General features: G+C 33.2%; 1 protein-coding gene across 1 annotated transcript; it reads right to left on the bottom strand.

The window, feature by feature from the left end:
* Window positions 1-1,350: 1,350 nt before the first annotated feature.
* Window positions 1,351-21,068, bottom strand: LOC113054724 (ras-related protein Rab-3C-like). The gene is made up of 5 exons (XM_026220480.1): window positions 20,923-21,068; window positions 19,351-19,560; window positions 10,464-10,582; window positions 7,007-7,131; window positions 1,351-5,273 (listed from the first exon to the last, which is right to left on the bottom strand). The coding sequence occupies exons 1-5, from the start codon at window positions 20,944-20,946 to the stop codon at window positions 5,080-5,082; spliced, it is 672 nt and encodes a 223-aa protein (XP_026076265.1). The 5' UTR covers window positions 20,947-21,068; the 3' UTR covers window positions 1,351-5,079.
* Window positions 21,069-21,389: the final 321 nt, after the last annotated feature.

Raw genomic sequence — 21,389 nt, forward strand, 5'->3', positions numbered from 1 at the left:
CTACTGAAGAACATGATTTGGTTTGATTGCTCTATATCCTGATGAGTCGAAGTGAAAGTCTTGATGTGGTTGAGCGCGTCATCCGCTCCGGAGCCCTGCAGAGTTTAGAGCCATCCCTTATTAAACTAATTAAACACACCTGATCCAACCAATCAAGTCCTTCAGGCTTATCTGAAAACTACATTTATGTGTGTTGGGACAAAACTCTGCAAGGCTCTGGCCCTTCAGGAAATGAGTTTAACACGCCTGCTTTAATTGAAGCTTGAAATGACTCTTTATTTAGAATATGCCTTTAAGGGACTTTGGTACTAGTCACCTAGATAACAGTAGGATGTGTGAAACCAGTCATGCTAAAGCAATTTTTAAGAATATAAAATGGACGGTTTTAATTGATCTAAAATATATGTAAATATAATTTACATAAATAGTTAATAATATCTTTTAGAAAGCACATTTATCTGGGAAAGAGTAGCAGCGCCCTCAGTCGAATCTAAAGTAAAACTGTGGTTCTGCTTCCACCTGGTGGCCACACAGAGTAACAGCAGCATCTAAGCGAATTATAAATAGCAAAAGTAAATATTTTATTTTTGTTATTTATCATACGTTTCAATTTATGTCCACTCTTACTTATCACACTTTTTTTGCCACTTCATCAAAAATTATTCAGTTCATTAATAGGCAATTAATAGGCAGTTCATTAATAGAATAATAAATCTTAATTTATTACTGGTCTGGTCCTTCCAAATAACACTTACTTGTACTTACGTACATTACTTGCTGTATTATTCTTAATAGTTCAATTAAAATAATAATAATAATAAAAGAGATTGTTGCATAAATAATGTTACAACAATAAATAAATGGCACATTTATCCATATCCTATATTAGTGACCCTTAAAACGTTTCCAAACGAAACGAGTATCTTCTCTGTGTGATAAAGGTGTGATAAATAATGCTGTGGCGATTAATTTTAACAATAAATATTAAGAACTTATGCATGGACATCAAAGTGGATATAAAACTATTGTATGCCTGCCATCATTCATGTTAAAATATCTAATAAAAAAAAAAAAATTCCTCATAAACATTTACCATGGTAATAATTTCTGTCAAAATACCACAGAGACGATGTTACAAAGAAATAAACAGTAAATGATTAGTTCACTTCCAAAAAAAAAAAAAAAAAAAAAAATGCGTGTTAAATACAAACCTTATTAACCTCATTAATTTAACCAAAAAAAAAAAAAAAAAAAAAAAAAAAAACAGACAATGGGACCAGAAGTGTTAAAATGCTATTGCGGGTTTTTTGGCAAAAAGGAACACAAAACATTTACAAATAAAGCAACAGAGCACAATAGGAATATTTATTGTTGTTTTTGTAAGTTTTTTTCTTCAGTAACACACTTCTGTCACACACTCCACACATACAGAATAACCAGCTTTTTCCAACAACTTTTTCCACACAAACCAAAAGTTAAATGAGCAAAAATAAAAAGAAAATATTTCAAATAAAACCACAATATTTTACATAAAATCACCATATTTTGGGGGACGGAAGCTTACAGACTCGGATCAATAAAGACAAAACAATGCAAATCTAATGTGTAATTAAGACAAAACAAAAGAGGTTTAAAGAGGTTTACAGTCTAACAATAAAGTACAGTACACTGTTTGTTGGACATGTAGCATGGTAAAATCATACTATCTTTTGACACACAGGAATCAGCACCACCTGATATCCACCCAAACTGTTCTAAATGTACTTTTTTGTATGTTGTTTTTTTTTTTGTATTTTGCCTGTAGTTAAGAAACTTTTTTCTGCATGCTGTGTGCCTGAAATGGCAGCTCTTATAAAACTACTGAATACTCCTTTGCAGTAGAGTGATTGCAGATATAGAGCCCTATGCATGCGCTAAATGAACGAGATTTACACACAAACACACAAAGAAAAACCACAGAGATGACTTGCAACAAGATCCACGTTTACTTTTCTCCACATGAGTATATACACACACGAACACACCGATGTAACTCCACAGTATTTTGTCTTAATGTCAGCACAAAGATAGTTTAACACAGAAGGTTTGGCAGAGCGAGCATCCATACGAGGGTTAATATAGTGTGCAAAATCAGCATGGCACATCGAGGCGCTCTCCACACACACACACACACACACACACACACACACACTATATACAAGAGATAGGGTTTCCAAATATTGCACTTGCTGGCCCATTGCACCCCACATACTGAGGGACGCATAAATGAACAAATAAATACGATTATACAGATACAGGAATCTAAATAGAGATGTCATACAGTTTCATGCAGGGATAATGCTAAACGTGGCTTGTGGTGGGGTTTCTTACTGATTTTCTTTATTCTGAGGACACATCAATGAACTATTAGCGATATACTTACCGGCGTGAACGCGATATGTTTTTAATAATGCTGGATATGGTCAGCCTAACTTTATGGACACAACTTTTTTTGTACAACGTTTACAAAACCACACATATCAACAGACCACACCATGTAGTTTTATTATTTAAGGGCTGTCACATTTTTTTTTTTACTTTATTCAACCTAGTTTATAATACATCACTATTAAAATAGAGAGAGAAGGGACAATGTCTAGAGATGAGAAACTAATAAAACCATCTTGAGCTAGATGATGAATCTCATGAAACCAGTCAGGTCATATTTCAGCCCAAAATAAAATAAAAAAAGATATAATATAAAAAAATTAAGGCTTTTTCAGGACCCACTTCTTTGGATTTTACAATAATTTTAAGGACAATTTAGAATGTTTTTGCTTCAAATTCTCACTACAAAAATTCTAATAAAATCTTTATATTAGTATGTACTGCATTATACTTTATATTAGTATTTACTGTATTATACATATATATATTTATACGAAAAGAAACATGCAAAAACATAGACAGTACTTTAAAAAAATGGGGAAAATGTGTTTCTTTATGCAAAAACAAACTGCTTTTTTTTCTGTTTCATATTGAGGTGAAATATAATCTGAATATTCTCATATTTCGAGACGTTTGCCCTAGACCTGCTCTTCCTTGGCGATACAGTAGGCGTGTTATATTTCTGACTCAAAAAAAAAAAAATCTATCTATGGCCGAAGTCATTAAAGGTTTGTGGGATGAAATCTAGATGAGTGACTCATTCCTCTGAAAATAGCTGCCCGACACATTTCCTTGGCTATTACTGCATCATTTTACAAGACAAGCTTCAGCAAGCTTCGACCCGACAGTAAAGCGGTTTCCTTATAACATCTAAAATCACTGAATCCTCTTCGAGATAAGAGCAGGAACAGCAGATCACATCCTCCACAAAAGTAGCTTTTTAGCCAGCAGAGAAAAACAACAGACGACGAGAAATTGAGAAAAAAGTGCTCGGGAAAAAATCCAAACTCCACTTGACCTAGAAGAACGTTTCGTTATCAGACACACGCAGCTCATGAAGCACATTTACTTTTCTCTTTCTCATTGTAAAGTCTGTTTGCTCTGAATAAATAGATAAATAAATATTTTTTCATTACAATGATCAAACTGAATGTGTAGAAACATTTAATGCAGATTTTCCTCCCTGTTTTGAACAGCTACTTGAATCTACGACATTATATTCATCTGACTGAAGTATATACAAACCTATATACACTAGATAGATCATGTATGTTTAATAATCTACGGTACACATGTGCACACACTTGAGTCATGCAGCTGATATCACTGATGGGAAATATCAATTCGATTAATATGGCATGAATTCCTGATCTTCAAAATCGCTAAAAAGAGTGCGTTTGTGTGTATTAATGCAATTTTGTAGGATTGCCATTGAGATCCTTTCCTTTGAGTATCTGACCCTTCACTAAGCCCCACCCTAAAAAAGCTTCTGACCAATCCTACCTTAGCAACTGTTGCCAGACAGGACATCCTGTGTGATGATGTAATTATTTTTAAATGTTTGAATTTACATTAAATGTTTTTTTTTTAAATGTGTCAGTTTAGAATCATCCAAGAATATTTGAAAGAAGACAATTTTTCAAAAAATGAAATTTTTTAACTACATTTTCATTTGTAAATGCATAATTAATTTAAGGAAGTGGAGCTTAGCAAAAGGTCAGTTTGATCATGCTCTAAATCATAAAGCTTTCACAAAAATCCCTTGTTTATTTAAAATATTTTGCATGTAAGGTTTTATTCGTAACTTTGTAATAACATTTATTTGTAACTAAGGGGGTGGAGCTTAGCAAAAGGTCAGTTTTATCGTGCTCTAAATCATAAAGAGTTCATTAAAAACTCCTTTGTATTCTAAACTAATTAGTATGTGTTTATGCATAACTATGTAATTACGTTTATTTACAATTTCAAAATGATATTTTTGTAAATATGGGGGCGGAGCTTAGAGAAAGATCAGTTTGATCGCACACAAAGTCATCAGTTCATAAACAGCCGCCGCATGCATGTTAACGAAGTCTTGATGAGCTAAATAACAGTGCTGTAAAGGCTGTTAGGACTTAAAGAAAACAGTGTGTCAGAATGAACTAGGCACCGTACAGACAGACGTGACTCTAGTGCAAAGGTGCTGGAACAACACACAACACAACATTCTTGCATTCAGGGTTCGTGTGGTCTGCATTCACATGCATCAGACAGACGACTTTGGGCGATGCATCTTTTAATTTTAAAAAGTGCCTCAAGACCCCTGCATTGTGGCTTTATGTTTTGGAATACAAGAAAGTGTCCTGTTTGAACGCCACCTAGTGGTGCAAAAGACTCACAGGCCAAATACACCACAAGCTGATAAACAAATAAATGGAACATATTCATATTTTTCAAGCTATTTTTATCCATACTGCTTGTTAAAACACTGAACAGCTTGCCATTGGTCAAGACAGCATAGATATGACAGCTCTGTTCCCATTGGGTGTAAAGAGTCACATGACTCTCGACATGCACTGATCAGATTCAAGCTGTTCCAGCACCTGTATTCTATGACATTAAAGGATATATGCATCTATCTAAAGGTGTCTCACACACACAGGTAACTGAGCACTAACAGGCACAGTTGGGCTGCTGTAGAGGAGGAGGGTTATCTGTTAACCGGGCTGTTCCCTGGGTTCCCGAGGTCACGGCGGGATCAGTCTCTAAACTCTCCGACATCTTGTCACAGATTATGTCCACCAGACGCTCAAAGGTCTGCTTCACGTTGATGTTGTCCTTGGCGCTCGTCTCGAAAAACTCAAAACCTGGTAGACGGAAACGACCACGGAACAGTTTAGATTCGACAGAAGACTAGACAGCATTTTAGACATTTTACATGAGCAGCAATCTATTCAATATATTTATAGAATAAATAAGTAATATAAATGAGATATTAATCCACTGGTTTCACAGACAAGGCTTAAGTCTAGTCCCAGACAAAAGTGTAAATCTGAGCTCTTTCAACTGAAAGAAACTTGCACTGACTGATCTTAAAATATTTCAGTGCCTTTGTTTGCCTCAAGATGCACACCAGGAATATATTTTCTAAGGCATGGTAATAAAAATCTATTACATTTTCTAACATTTTTAGTCTAAGCCCTATCTGTGAAACCAGGCCATTACGTAATAATTTAATAAGCCATAATATAAATATATAAATAGTACTATAAATAGTATAAATACCAATTTCAGAATTCAAGCTTATAGTGAAAAAGTTAAAATAAATTAAAGATGTCAGAAAAACAAGACATTTAAATATCAAGTATTATTATTATTAAACATCAAATCAATACATTTGTTATTTATATATTTCTTCAATATATTAATATAAATTATATTATTAATAAATGAATTAAATAATAATATAAATAGTATAAATAGCAATCCCAGAATGCATGCCAAAAAGCTTAGTAAAAAAACAAAAAAACAAGAAGACAAACAAAGTACACATTTAGAGAGCGAGTTTTAATATAAATATCACTAATAATATTCATTTTAATACAAACAATATATCATATTGTTTATTAATAAATTATTTGATTACCTTAGTTTATTAATGATTACATATTTAATATATTGATACATACATTTTAATTAATAATTACAAATATTTGTTATTAATAATAACACAATTACAAAATAATTATAGAAATGTGTATTTATTTTAATAAGGTTTAGTAACATGTTAAAATTAACCTATATTCATCTCTTTTAGTTGCTGACTGTAGAGTAATGTAATTTAGTGAATTATGACAATCTATTTCATGGCTGCTGCCTTAGAAGTAAGTTGCCTATGTAGGCACAATGTGCTCTTTTACAAATCGCGATCCTTGTTGAAATGTAATTGATTTGACAGTCTGAAAATGGCAAGGGTATGTCCTCTTTCACACCAAACCTGCAGAAAGTGTCTTTGCACATTCTGGTGTCATCCAATTATATGCGTTTCATTATCGCCTGAGTTCAACGCTGCAATTTCCTTCATATGCTCTAATTTATGCACAGTGAAGATATGATAACAAGAGAGCCGTCTTAGGTATATATTCCATTACAGTGCTCATGGATGGTGAGATTTATTTAAAGTCACTTCAGATGTGTAATTACTCACAACCAGAGGGGCTTGCTCAAAAATAGGTCACATGTCTGTTCTGATAAACTTACAGAGAAGATAGAAAATATAATACTTAATGTCAAAAATAATATGCAGTCATCATCAAACTGCATGATGGCGAAGATTATGCAACCAATTAAAATCTGTATTTTGAAGGAGGTTTCTCTGTAGGTTTCATGACATGCAAAACATGAATAAAACTATTTAAAGTACTAGAAAACATGACAGACTGTTGGCTCTCTATTTAACGTCCAATGCAAAACCGAGGTCTTGTTAAGAATTAAATCATGCAGACCCACCTGACTGGCTCCACAGGTCCAGGAGTTTCTAATTGGTCCCTGGAGGAATCAAACTCAGTTTTTGGGATGAAGTTAGGAAGAGTGAACTTACCCAACTGCTCCGCCAGCAGTCTGCCGTTATCTGTAGACACGACTCTCTCCTCTTCCATGTCACACTTATTTCCCGCCAGGATGACCTGCGCATTGTCCCAGGAGTACGTCTTTATCTGGGTTGACCTAGTTCAAAACAACCAAGGATGTTAGGATTCACTCTAACGATGCAATTATGGCCCATGTACAGGTATGCATGAGAGCGAGCACCACGACAAGAACATGCTGCATCATGCATGGCCTACTTCCACACTTCTTGATGCATTGCCATGTATGCAGAAATACATAACAGAAACATAATAAACAAATAAATAGCTTAATAAAACAAACAAAAAAAATGTTGAAATTAAATTTAGTCCCATTTGTGTATTACTTTTCCTTTTAAATATTTTTGACTTTATTTTTATATTTATTGTTTTATTTCTGCAGGTTTGGGCCTCCATATATGCAAGTATATGTGAAAACACATCACCCAATTATTTTATACATTTTAACGTACATTTTTATTGTTTCATTTTATGCATTTGTATTTTAAATTGTCATATGCATTTTTTATTACTGTTATTTATGATAATTTATTTTTAATTTCTGTAGGTTTGGACCCCTATATATACAGTTTTTTTCCATTTTCCCATCTGCAAGCACATCATCCAATTAAGTTTTATTCTTAAACTTTTTATTCTTTCATTTATTTTCGTTACATTTTCATATTTGTTTATTTTTCCTTTTTTATTTAAAATTTCTACATCCTTGGGCCTTCATCCTCCTGTCTCCATTTCTTAAAATAAAATGATTTTTTAAATGAATAATTACTGTACTTTCTTTATTTATTTGGATTTTTCGGCAGGGTTGGGCCTCCATTGCCCGTCTTAAACCAATGTTTTATACACATCTCAGGTTTTAAAGGCTTGTTTTGGTGTCACAGAAACAGCAGACAGCTGGTGCAGATTGTCACCGAAGCCCACGACACATTACAGTGTTTGTTCATGTATGTCGCAGTGATGCTGCAGAGACTGTGCTTCCCCAGCGTTTTCACATACGTCTGGTTTAATTAGGTGTCAGTTCACTGACCGCAGCTGGAGTCTCTTGAGCATCACCAGACTCTGCTTCTTCTCTGAGCTCCATCCTGATGATAAGAGAAACTGACTAGTCCTTCGACTCTTCAGGTTGCAGAACTACTCATCATTTCAAGGAGTTAAACTACAGTCAAGCCACTATTTGTTTCTTCTGAAAAACTAGATGTGACAAATAACTTACAAAAAGTAGCTATTTATGAGTGAAAAATCTTTTTTCATTTTATTACTACACATACAATTTCCATGAAATACATCTAAATAAATAGATAAATACAAACAACTCCAACTAAAACACTTTAATTTAATTTAATAATGAAAAACATAGTAATACACTATGTTTTTATTTAACTAAATAAATATTTATAAATGATTTAAATAACAATTTTAATTATATAATATTGTTAAAGTGAAATTAAATGATTGAATATATTAACAAATATATTAATATTTAGTAATTAAACATGTATTTATCATTATTAATCATTTGTATTTAAAACATTAAACATTTATTTTATTTAATTAGAATAGTTTACTAATACCTAGTAATACTAGTTTAGTACTAATCAAACTATTTAATTGAATGTTAAGTCTCATGTACATTTCATGTGAGGAGCTCTATTTTAGCATTAAAAATTAATTAAAAATAAAAACTGATAACACATAAATTAAATAATAATTATTATTATTATTTAAACCAGTTCACTTAATTAAGCCGCATGAAATGTTTTGTATTCCTTCACTCATGTCAGACTTTTATGGTGTTAGATATATAATTGTTTTGTCATTTACTTTTATTCTACAGAAAAGATGAGTATCAACATGACAGAATTTAATTTGTGAGCGAACTACTATTTTATCTGCTGATGAAGCAGTATAACTACACATTCACTTCTGCAGCTCTGGCTTTCAGTAAATTCAGGTCTCATTTCTGCTTAATAACATCATAAAGCTCAGACATCAAGCCTTTTTGAGGGTGTAATGACTCAGCTGCTGACCCGAATGTCTTTTTCCGCTATGTTTCTTCTGTTCCCTTTCCTCAGTCTCCTATCAGGATGCTCATTAGTCTGTCTTCTCATGCTAATTAAATCAAGCTCTGCTCACGGACCACGGCCGAACGCCCAGCAGAGCCGATCAATAGGGCAGCGTCCGTAAAGCCCTGAACCGAACCTGCTGCCCTTTAATACTGAGAGAAATTTATATGACTCTTATTAAATATTAACCAGATGGATTCCTGAAGACTCACTGATGCCACTTTTCTCTTAAAGGTCTCTTTAACTGCTCACAGAGGGCCGTTTAGTCCACCTGGAGTCTAAACTGGCCTGAATTAATCTCTTCGTCTTAATGTGAACCAATCATCAGTGTTAGTCTGTTTGGTAACACTACTTAAAGCCTCTGTGTATAATGCATTATAAAGTGTTCATAATCTATGTTGTAATGCATTATATATTTTTATAAATAACTGTGACCAAAGTTAAAATGCATTATAATGTTTTAAGGTTTTCTTGTCATGCATTAAACTTTATAAAGGTGTAACAGTAATTTGATAAGCATTAAAATGTATTTTAAATGTGGTTATAATTATTCATGAGATCATGCAATGCATCATAAAGGTGCATTACAAGACATAATTAATGCATTAAAACTACATTTACAATGCATTATATATAAAATTATACACTATAATTAAGAATAAGAAGAATAAAGAAATCATTGAATATTTTTTTTTCTTTTTTTTTTTAGTGGTAGAGAAAGTTTTTATATTTTAATGAAAATTAGATGTTGGGAAAAATCGTAAACATTCATAAGACCAGGAACATTTACTATCAGAGTTAATAGTGTTCCCATGTGTGTGTGTATGGGAACACACACACACACACACACACACACACACACACACACACACATACAAATTCAGTTTCTCTGTCCTAGATTGTTCCCCTCAAAATATTTTTCCATTTCTCATAACAAATGCATTGCAAATTCTTCTTTGATATTACAAAATGTAAAAAAAATCTACAATGCTTTTTCAGGTTTAACAGTTTTGGTGGCCACATATCCTTAAAGTTCTGTGTAAAAACCTACTGCTATTATTTTAAAGCCTTAAAATGAGTCACTGAAGCACTGTAATGAGATATTTTCCCCAGCGTTTTCTCTTTCCTCATTGCTGTCAGACTCACGGCATTTGTGTTGATGGAACAATAACTGGCATACAGTTCTCTTAAACACTGTAGTATTGTTCTGCTATCACACACACACACACACACACACACAATCTGTTATGCACAAATGCTTCAAATACAGCAGAAGTGGCCCAGCGTGATCACTGTATGGCCGTGAGGATTTGTCCAGGGGTCTCCTCCCACACGGCTCTGGGTCACTCACCAGTCCTGCACCGCTCCAAACGACTCCTCGTTAGTGATGTCATACATGAGGATGAAGCCCATGGCTCCACGATAGTATGCCGTGGTGATGGTGCGGTATCTCTCCTGTCCGGCAGTATCCTGGAAAACACACACAAAACAGCTTTCTTAGTTTGGACACTCATTTAAAAACGTTTAAAAGAATGCGTTCACATAACTCCATTCTGTGTTTACATCATATTTTATAATTTTATTATATTTATATTTTATTAAATAATTCACATTATTTTATACATTCATATCTCATATATGAAAGTCAAAATAAAAGTCCCGTCTCGAACACATCGCCCAAATGGAAAAACTTAACGATGCCAATATTTGAAAAATGCCAAATATCGGCCGATATATCGGTAATTACAAATATACTAATTACAGCTCGGCATTGTCAAAATCAAAATATGAACTTTTATTAATTTACTATGATTTTACAGCAGTAACTAGAGTATTTTGCTAGAATTTATGATTCCTGTATTTATGATTTTACTGTTGTTATTGGAGTACATTTTACAATAATTTTTTTTTTTGTCTTACTACTTATACATTTCACATTTAATTCAATGCGGTACTTGCCGTATCTTTGTAATTATTCACTAGAAATTTCTTAGAGAAAGTTTTAAATTAAATTGATTCTACACCATTTTATTAAAGTACACTTAAATATTATAAAGATTATTGGATTAAGTTTACAAGCATACATTATTTCACTCTTTCTACTTCAAAATGGCATGTTTAATTCAGTGTGTTGCTTGCAATTTCCATGTAATTATTTGTGAAATTGACTATCAATTTCTAGGTTAAAGTTGTTATAAAAGTAAATTCTACAGTGATTTTAATGTAGTTTATTATTACACATAGAATCCCAAAGCAAATTTGCCATTTGATTGAAGGTATAATATTTCTTCAGTTCATTTAAATATTAATTTAACATTTAAGCAGGCGTGATGAAGGCAAGTCATTTAACATTTAACATCTTCCAGATTGTTCCCAAATTTAGCAGAGCCAAGGAGGAGAAGTGGAGACCTGCCAGGGGTTACCATGGTGATCGGGCAGTACAGCGGGAAGCTTCAGTAGCACCGGCTGGGCGGGTGGATGCAATGGAGCAAGTTATGGAGCTTAAAGGGTCGTATTTTAATCTTTTGTAGCATTTAGTTTCTCCCATCTGTCCAGATAACAGCAGAATTTATTTACATGACCAACTCTACTCTCTCTCTGACCTTTGTTATGATTGTTGGTCAGAGTGGGTCAAGTTGCTGAACAACGAATGGCTTTCGTTATGTAAATGTTTACCTCTGTAAATATTAATGAGCTTCTAATGAGCTCAGTTTCAAAGGGTGGTATATATATAACTGCAAAAAAATATATATATATTGTTAAGCACTATCTTATTTTTGTAAATACAAATCTTCATAAAAAGAGTACAAATTGAATGCAGCAGAGAAAGGGACAAATATTTCCCCCCCATTTATTTAAATAATTTTTTTATATATATATAAAATATATATATATATATATATATATATATATATATATATATATATATATATATATATATATATATATATATATATATATATATAAACCTTGTTAATTTTAGGAATTTTGTCATTTTTATTTTATTGTCTGTAATTATTATTTTAGTACATAAAGTTACGCTAAATGAAATTGTGAAATATTGCCTTATATTTGCCTTCATTTAATTTTTTTTGTTTTTATTAATTCCGTTAGTGTTTATTTTAATTTCGAGTAACAATCTTTTTTATGGTTTCAGTCTTAGTTAACTATAATAACCCAGGTCACGAACCACAAAGGTGCTTTAAAGTCAAAATAAAACCAAATCGAAACATATTTTACCGACTTTATTTTTACCGTAATTTTTCAACATAAGCAGGAGAGATTGCAGACATGGGCAACAAAGAAGCTGTCTCAGAGGATTGGAATACGTCAGTACATTCTTATCACTGATGACAAACACCATAATATTTATCTTTATATTAATGTGCATCGATGAATCAAAAAGACATCAGAAAGACCAAGATGTGCATGTCAGTACATCAAGTCTATTTGCATTTCATACGGACTGTAAACAGTGTTCCCGTGTGCCACTATCACTGCCCTCTAGTGTGCAGCGGACCGTGACAAACTGCCAAAACCTGAATCCTGCTTGGCCTGCAGTGTGTGTGCTCTTATCTGCCACAGACAGATCCAATGAGCCACAACACACACCTTATTCACACTCGACACACACACACACACACTCACAGAATGGCCAGCCACAAGATAAAGCATCAGGCTCCATTATAATAGAGGCTTTATGATGATCTACTACTGCAAGCAATTATAAAATGGGCTCTGAGCGTCTCTTTATGGCTCTGTGAAAGGCTTCTGTTCAGACACATAAAGACTGAAGTGGACGGCTCTAATTACAGCAAACAGAGCCGTTGATAAGAGCAAACGAAATGTGGTCGCTCCTTGAGCAGGTGCTGGTCAGACTCATCCACAAGCCGTCCAGAGAGAGAAACATGCTCAGATTCACTGTCATACATATAACATGTACCTATTACATGTCCTAAAGTCTGCTTGAGTTTAAATTAAAGCTGTTCATCAATTAAAAATGTAAACACACTATGATACACATTATGATCAAATCATTTTTTTCTGTCGGACAAGTTAATTACCAAATGCATTTGTGATTAGAAAAAGTAGCTTTAGAAGTCAATAAATAAATAATGATCAAATACCAAAAAAATGCTAATAAATAAATTTGATTAGTTAATTAATTAATTAATATAATTCAATCAACATGTAAAAAAAAATAATAATAATTTATTCTATTTAAAAACTCACCAAACAGACATAAGAATTAGCTTTAGTAATTAGTAAATAATGATTAAATAAAAATATTTAAACTAAATTATAAATGTAAAAGCCCTATTTTTCATAGTACTTTATTCTCAAAACAAATTTTACCAAATAGACTTTAGAAAATGTAGCTTTAGAAGTCAATGATAAAATAAACAATATATAATAAATAAATAAATAAGACAAAATAAAACAATTTAAATAATTAAACGTGTTAAATTTAAGGTGATGCTGTAATATACTTTATTCTCTAAAAAAAAAAACACAAGAAAAGTTAGTTTTAGCAGCCTATTAAAAATAATGATTAAATAATAAACATAGATTTTAAAATGAATAATAAAAAAGTTAATATAATCGAATGAAGGTTAAATGACAGTCCTAATTTTAATATACCCAATTCTATTAATAAAGAAAACATACGAAAACATAAATAATAATGATATTTTTAAATAAATTATAAAAGAAAACATTTTTGTATGTACTTTATTCTCTAAAACAATAATCAGACATGAGAAAACATAGCTTTAAAGGTCATTTAATAAATCATAAAGTATATTTTAAAATAAAAAAATAAGTATTAATGACTAATGATTTAAATAATTAAATCAGTATTCTAAACTGACACTCCTACTATTAAAAGTACTTTATTTTCCAAAAAGAGAGAGTGCTATAAGATGTGTGAAGCAGATGGATGAATCATGTGAGACTAATGCAAGTGGAAGAGCTTCATATCCGACACGTAATGTTAGTGAAGTATGACACTAATGTGAGTCAGCGTGAGCAGAGAGACGTCAATGGCAAAACTGCTTAGGGAATAAATGAGGATTAATACATGGAAGCAACACAAGCATATATAAACGTAACAATTTTGGTCAAAATGACAATATATGAAGCCGTAAACATGTGTGGAATCAAGGAAATCAGTGTATCCTTATCCTTATTTGTTCACAAACAAAAGGCTGGAATGATGTTCTCTAACAGACAGTGAAGATGATGGAGTCATTACTGTAACAGACTCAGATGTGGGACGGGTGCTGTTGAAAGGTCAAGCTGACAAAAGCGCTGGGACTTCAAATGGAGACGACACTAAAACCTCAAACTCTGTGACACAGGAAGAAAGATTTGGGGTCAGTGACATTTTATAATGTTTTTGAAAGTCTCAGCAAAGCTGCATTTATTTGATCAAAAATTTATAAGATTTCTATTATTCTACACACAATAAAAACCAAACTAAAAACTAATAACACAATAACAATCTAGTTAAAAATGAGTTTTTGTTTATCTTTGATGCTACATGCACTTTAACTTTGAACTAAAATGTGTGTTGGCAGTGTGTGTACACAACCACCCTAATATGATAAAAATCCACCCAAGGTTTTTTTTTTATCTCGTTAAATCTTTACACCTTTTTCAAATTGAGCCAATCTCAGATGCCTGTCTTTGTGACGTCACACAGGCCCCTCCCACATAGGTTTGATTGACAGTTGCATTTCAGCACAGAATGGACTGGCTTCTTATCTTAAGAGTTTTTTTTAAGGGAATGCACTCCAAACTACATAAATGCATCTATACTAGCGCAAATCATTCATGGTCAAGATTTATCTACAGTACAGAAGAAGCGAGTATAAGGTTTTTTAATGAATCTTTGAAAAATCGCCTTTTCTAATAATGTGCTAATTCGCAATTCGCGAGGTCAGCAGAGCTCATTTGCATTTAAAGGAAAATGCTACAAAACGGCTTGCTCTGAATGAGCTGTTTTTGACAGGGTAAAAAAGGGTGTTGTTTTAGCATTGAGAAAGTTTAACCAAACTATGTTACAGACTTTTCATTAGACCCTATAAAGAATCACATCAACTTGTGAAAAATGGGCATCTAATAACCCCTATCAAGAGATATTTAATAATTTTAATTTATATTATATTATATATTTATATGATGTTAGATTTTCCTCCTTTGAACATTAAAGGAATAGACATGTTCCTGTATGACAGTGGCAGTGCCATCACTGAGGAAATGAAGAGCATTTGTTTGTTAATGCATCGCCCTCATTCTGACGGGGCCGGTCCGTTCCCATGCCATCTGAGAGATTCATGCATCTGGAGACGCTCCAGATCCCATGCCGAGTTTTATTGATCTGTGACTTGTGTGGACTAACCTTTTATCCTTTCATTGGGCCAATAAATTAACATTAGACAACGTGAGCGAGCCATTTAGGAGATGGGCCGTTACTTCTGTCCTCCGGGGCCGGTTGGGAACGGAGCGGCTGCTAGACCAGAACTGATTTGATTTAGAACGGTGAAAATACTTAAGATCAGCAGCTGAGCAAATGAGGACTGGTAAAAAAACAGCTGACACTCTCACAGTCTGAGGGAGAGACGCTCGAGTAGAGATTTTTAAAGAATTCACTTCACGCTAGCACAGAAATTCACAGACAGCAAGTAACAGAACAAAGAGATGGAGAACCATGACAGGCGATAAAGAAATGTCACCTAAAATACCACTAAAGTTAATGATTAACTGTAGAACTCACTGTAGTACATCTACTGCAGACTTATAAAAATCTGACTCCAAGCAAACTAGTGCAGACACCATCATTGATTATAATGGAAGCCATTTACTGTAGATTCAGTGTGTCGTAATATCCCTGTGTCTGGCGAGACTGCTATTTTTGCCATAAGCAAATATGACTAAAACAAGCAATCAGCATTAAGAGACTTATGCTGAAATGGAAGATTTTTATTGGTCTCTAGTTCTGCTAGCCATGCCTCTGCTGAAATCTCATTGGTCCAATATTTTTCCCGAAATGTCACCTGTGGTGAGAACATGAAATAAATGTTTTTTTGGAGCTGTAGTGTACCAGCCTTTCTTTCTTTTTACAATAGTTGAGAATAGTTTTGATGTGCACAATTTTTTTGAAATTGTTATGAATAAATCTGATTCAATTTCCAAAGGAATAATAATGAAAACTTTTGCTAAAAGGGCATGCATTTTAAAATTAAATTAAAATTATATTATTTGTAAATGTTAAATTCTGTGTGTGTGATTTTATTTGATTACTTATATACAAATAATATATATTTATTACACTTTATAACTCAATAAAAATGATTTAATTTCTGAAAGAATATTAATGTTGTTTCAATGATAAATTTGGTTTTTAAATGTCTGTTTTCTTTCAGCTGAAAGGCCTGTAGTTTTCTTATAACAACAACACAGGCACCATTCAAGCCAACAAATTTAGCATCGCTTTTAGGACTTTTGATTTCAGAACAGGGTGCACACAAGAGCATAGAGCCAATCTCTGTGAATGAAAGGAGACATATGCCACGGGGAAAACAAAACAGGCACACACACACACACACACACATGAACTCACTCACCTCCTCGTTCTACCTCTACGGTTTCTCCCAAAAGGCTTTGTGGTTGAACGAGTGAGTGTAAAAATAGCTCAAGATGAATAGTCATGTCATCAGTGTCTCTGACCACAAGAAAAAACGGATGACAAGCGTACAGAGTTTTTGGGAAGAAATGAAGAGTTTAAAGCACAGGACTGGTAGAGTCCTGTGGTGTATCCATACCTGCTTGACTAATTAATAAATTATAATAATTCTATGTATTTATATGGTTTTTGACTAAATATGTATGTGTGTGTGTGTGTGTCTATATATATTTAATGATAGCATGTAAAATTTATAAACAATATTTACTAATAATTCACTTAATGACATCACAATGTTTAAAGGAATAATTCTCTAAACATTTAAATGACAGAAAGTGATATTATTAATTATTTCAAATTTTTAACTAAATAATACATGTGAGGTACGGGGGAACACTTCTTAATATGTTTCCTCTCAGACACACGTAATCATTTCATTGTAACATCTCCACAACGAGTGTGAGGTGATTACGTTGGGTCTAGTTTCTTGACACACTTCTACAACTCTCAGGGGCGATTGCAATGGATACAGCTCTGTTGATTATCATGGACATGTTCTATAAGGACTCAAAAGTTTAAATTGTTGTTAGCTTTAACGTTTAGCCCTAACAATGGGAATAAAGTTATGTTACTTTCTTTCCTCACACAATAATTATCAGGCATTCTAAAACGTGCACTGTCACTTTAAATGGAATGTTGGGACAGACTGGAAAGCTTTCCACTGGAATGATTGACTCTCATTCTTGAAACTCGAAATGAAGCCGCTGAGATCTATAATGCTAAATGAGCTATTCTCACGGCGCTGAATGAGACACATGATTCATGGCTGATGCGGCTGCGCTTCCTGAAACAAAACACTGAGTCCAGCTGTTCCTGTCCTCTACATCTGGCTGATATAATAAGAGAACGACGGGAGCTATAAAGAGCCTTGAGAATCTTTTACCACACTTACTCTGGGATAAACCCATGTCCTACATAATAAAAAAATGTCCTAGGTGTTGTTTTGTGAAATAATGTGAATAATAATGCCACGACACTACGGATTCAAACAAAAACAAAATGTTTGGCTTGAAATAATTCAGCTTTTATTACGCTAAAAAACTATTTCTTTAAAAAGTGGGATTTCTCAGACATTCCAGTGCTTACAGATTACAACACAATCTTCAACTTATGAAAAACAATGCATTGATACAAAAACATTTCATAGCAGTTAAATGGTGAGTTCGCCTGATTTAAATTGTTCAAACGTCAGTATTAAGTGACCAAACAATGTGTATTATTTTTCCATTTTACCAGCACCAAAGTATCCCATTTATTTGTCAGCAAAATAACATTTAACCTTTGTAGCTCCAGGGCATTTATTTATACTACATATTGTTCTTTCTGCATTTTTGTAACAAAAAATGTTTTTGTTTTTTATTTTAGTTAACCATAATAACCCATTACTTCTCACTGTAAACATGTTTTTCCTGGTAAAGGCAAAGTGTGAAAAAAAAGATGAAAAAAAATTGCTTATATATTAAAATAATATTTATTTCTAAATCTACATAAATAATCTAAAATAATTATTACACTTTTCTCTCCTTTCTTCACCACAGTGGTGTTTTTTTCAAGTATTTAGTACCGATTTTCTTTCTTTTTTTTAACGCATAAACAGAATTAACCCTTTATTAGCAGCTGTGCTTGTGAGTGACGGATCATATAACCAGTGACTATGGAACGCAGGTTGATGTCTGAAAGTGCAATCGATCAGCGTTCGCTCTCCACACATGATGTTAAAGTAGTGACGTTATCAAATCAATGACGTCAGCGCAAACCAGTTCAGAAACCACATGCAACAATTTTCAACACAGGCAATTGCTTTAGGCTACTTTCCTTACAGTATGAGAACAGTCTCAGTCTTCAATCCATCCCTACTGATGATTTCATTCACATTAAGGACTAAATAAAGTGGGGTTAATTATATTTGGTGTCATAAAAAAGACGACTGTCCAAGAGCTGATTCACTAACTGCACATGAACAACATTATTTCAGTTTAAAACATAAAAACCTTCCAGTATCTGTTTTCTGAAAGCATGCACACTAGATGTCTAACAAAAGTACAGTGCCATTAAAAACATCATTCCACTAAGCCACTTTTATCCATCATGTTCGTTCACCACCTGCTTTGAGCATCTCAGCCATTTTTAGTCACACTGACTCATATGTTTGCACCAAACACACCAAATTTGGAAAAGAAATATTTTAGAAATTTTTATTTAGTATGGTGAGCATTTTGTCATAGAATAGTTTACCAATTACATTGAATAAAGCAAAAAAGCCATGAAATTCAACACCCTAGGCCATTCCACTAAATGAATATCCATGCACCAGACAAGATGTACTATTTAGAGAAGGAGAAAATATCAAGCTACAGATTGTTGGCATTTGTCTTATTTCCACTAGTTGAGAAGCACTGACCAGAGGCAAGCAAGCATCAATTTAATCGGCCTCATTTCAAGCTACACAGCTAGTCTAGTGAAAGCTGCTGCCTAATGTAGGCCAACTCACCCATATCTGCAGTTTGATTCTCTTGTCGTTCTTGTAGACAGTTTTGACTTTAAAATCGATGCCCACCGTGCTCACAAACGCTGACGTGAAGGAGTCGTCAGCGTACCGGAAGAGAAACGACGTCTTTCCTACACTGCTGTTGCCGATGATCAGCACTTTGAACATGTAATCGAAGTTCTGGTCAGATCCTTCTTTCTGTGTCGCAGCCATCTGGGACGAGAAAAGATGCATTCAAACAAACAGCTTCAGCAACACAGGTGTGCGTTTTATAATAATAAATAAATTATAATAAATCTTCAGAAGCTCATCTGCATCTATTGTGAAGCTATATTTCACTAATCAAGTAGTTTGAACAGAAGAGGTCAGAACGTTATTTTTAATGACTGATGTTATGTTTTGTTTAATTGTCTGCTAACCAGTGTAGAAACATATTTGAGTTTATCTTTGTTTAATACAATTAAAATCATTAGACTACAATATAATTGTGAATAATAACACTAATAATAATAATAATCTACTGTATTTAAACTTTTTTAGTAAACTATGTATTACTGTATTATGTTGTTGTTGTTGTTTTTTGCAATCTAAATTAATCAAAATAATTTATTTGAGATCAAAAATCTAAAAGTTTTATATATATATATAATTTTTACTGTGATATCAGATCTACTACTTCATGCATTTCTAAGGAATAACTGCAAACACCATAACATTGTATATTTTGTATTTATAATCTATATTAATTTACACACAAAGTATAAAAAGTGCAATGGTGTTTGAAGTTATTCCTTAGATAAGCATGGAAAGCTATCAGTAGATCCAATATTACAGTACAAATTATTTGGGTAAACCGATTATTGGTCTATAATTATTTGAAAATGTAATCAAACCTAAATATATATTTTTTTATATATATACTTAAAAAGGGTATACAAAAAGACAGATGTGTCTTTAAATAAAGACATGTGGTTTAAATATCAGCAAAGAGAAACTTGTGAATTGGCTTTGAAAAATACAGGCCTATTGAGCTTACTTCCACAATTATACGGGCAAAACAAACTACATGTTTTAACACTACATGCTATAAGCAATACAAATATCACATTATATTTAGGGTACATCAATCACATTTTGAGCTTGTCATTGGTTGTGAAATAATCTAGAAAATCATCCATAAAACCCATCCTCAAACATGCATCTTAAAAATACAGTCGAGGCGACAATCATTTAATTATGATAATGATCAATGCAGAGAGAGGAAGCGATTTAAAGCTTTAAAATGCTTTGGTACAGGAATATTCCCCCAACCCCCACATTACAGAGGGTTAGGGTGTGTTTCCATCAATAACAATATCCATTTTATCCACCCTTATGTTCATTTGACCATAACGGCAGATTTAATTATGCTGAGAACGAGGTTACTACGTTACAGCAATCAACTGTGATACATTTCGCCTTATATTCTTTTCTATGCAATTCGGAGATACTCAGCAGGACTGGAATTACAATGAAATAACTTAACATTATAAATTCTGGTATGATAATAAAAGCTAAAAAAAGACTAGTTCAAACCTGCATGGATCCGTCTTGACGCATCCTACCGAAGCCCGAAGATTTGGCACGATAATTCAGTCGGTTCCCGGTGATGCTCGAATCACTCCGTGTCCTCTGAGCATCAGCATCAGCCGCCAGAGAGAACGCGCACTGACGCTCCCGGCCGTGTCAACGTCACTAATTCGAGCTTTCTGCTGGGAATTGTAGTTTTTTAGAAAAAGAGCCGTTCATCTGTTTGTAGTCCTTAAACCCGGAAGACACTTGACGTTTTAAACGGATTATCCAATTTCCAGCTTTTGATTTATAGCAAAATAATATTCTTGCATAGCAGCGCGTTTTATTAAAACTTAACAAAAACAATTCCCGTTTGAGGTAGGCTAACTATGTTGTAGAACCTCTCCAAGTCATGTTAACAACAAACCTTGTTTTATTCAAATATCAAAAACGTTTAAATCAGAATTCAGGATGTTTATAAGTTATGTATA

Source organism: Carassius auratus, chromosome 35 (assembly GCF_003368295.1).
Source record: "Carassius auratus strain Wakin chromosome 35, ASM336829v1, whole genome shotgun sequence".
NCBI classification, from domain to species: Eukaryota; Metazoa; Chordata; class Actinopteri; order Cypriniformes; family Cyprinidae; genus Carassius; species Carassius auratus.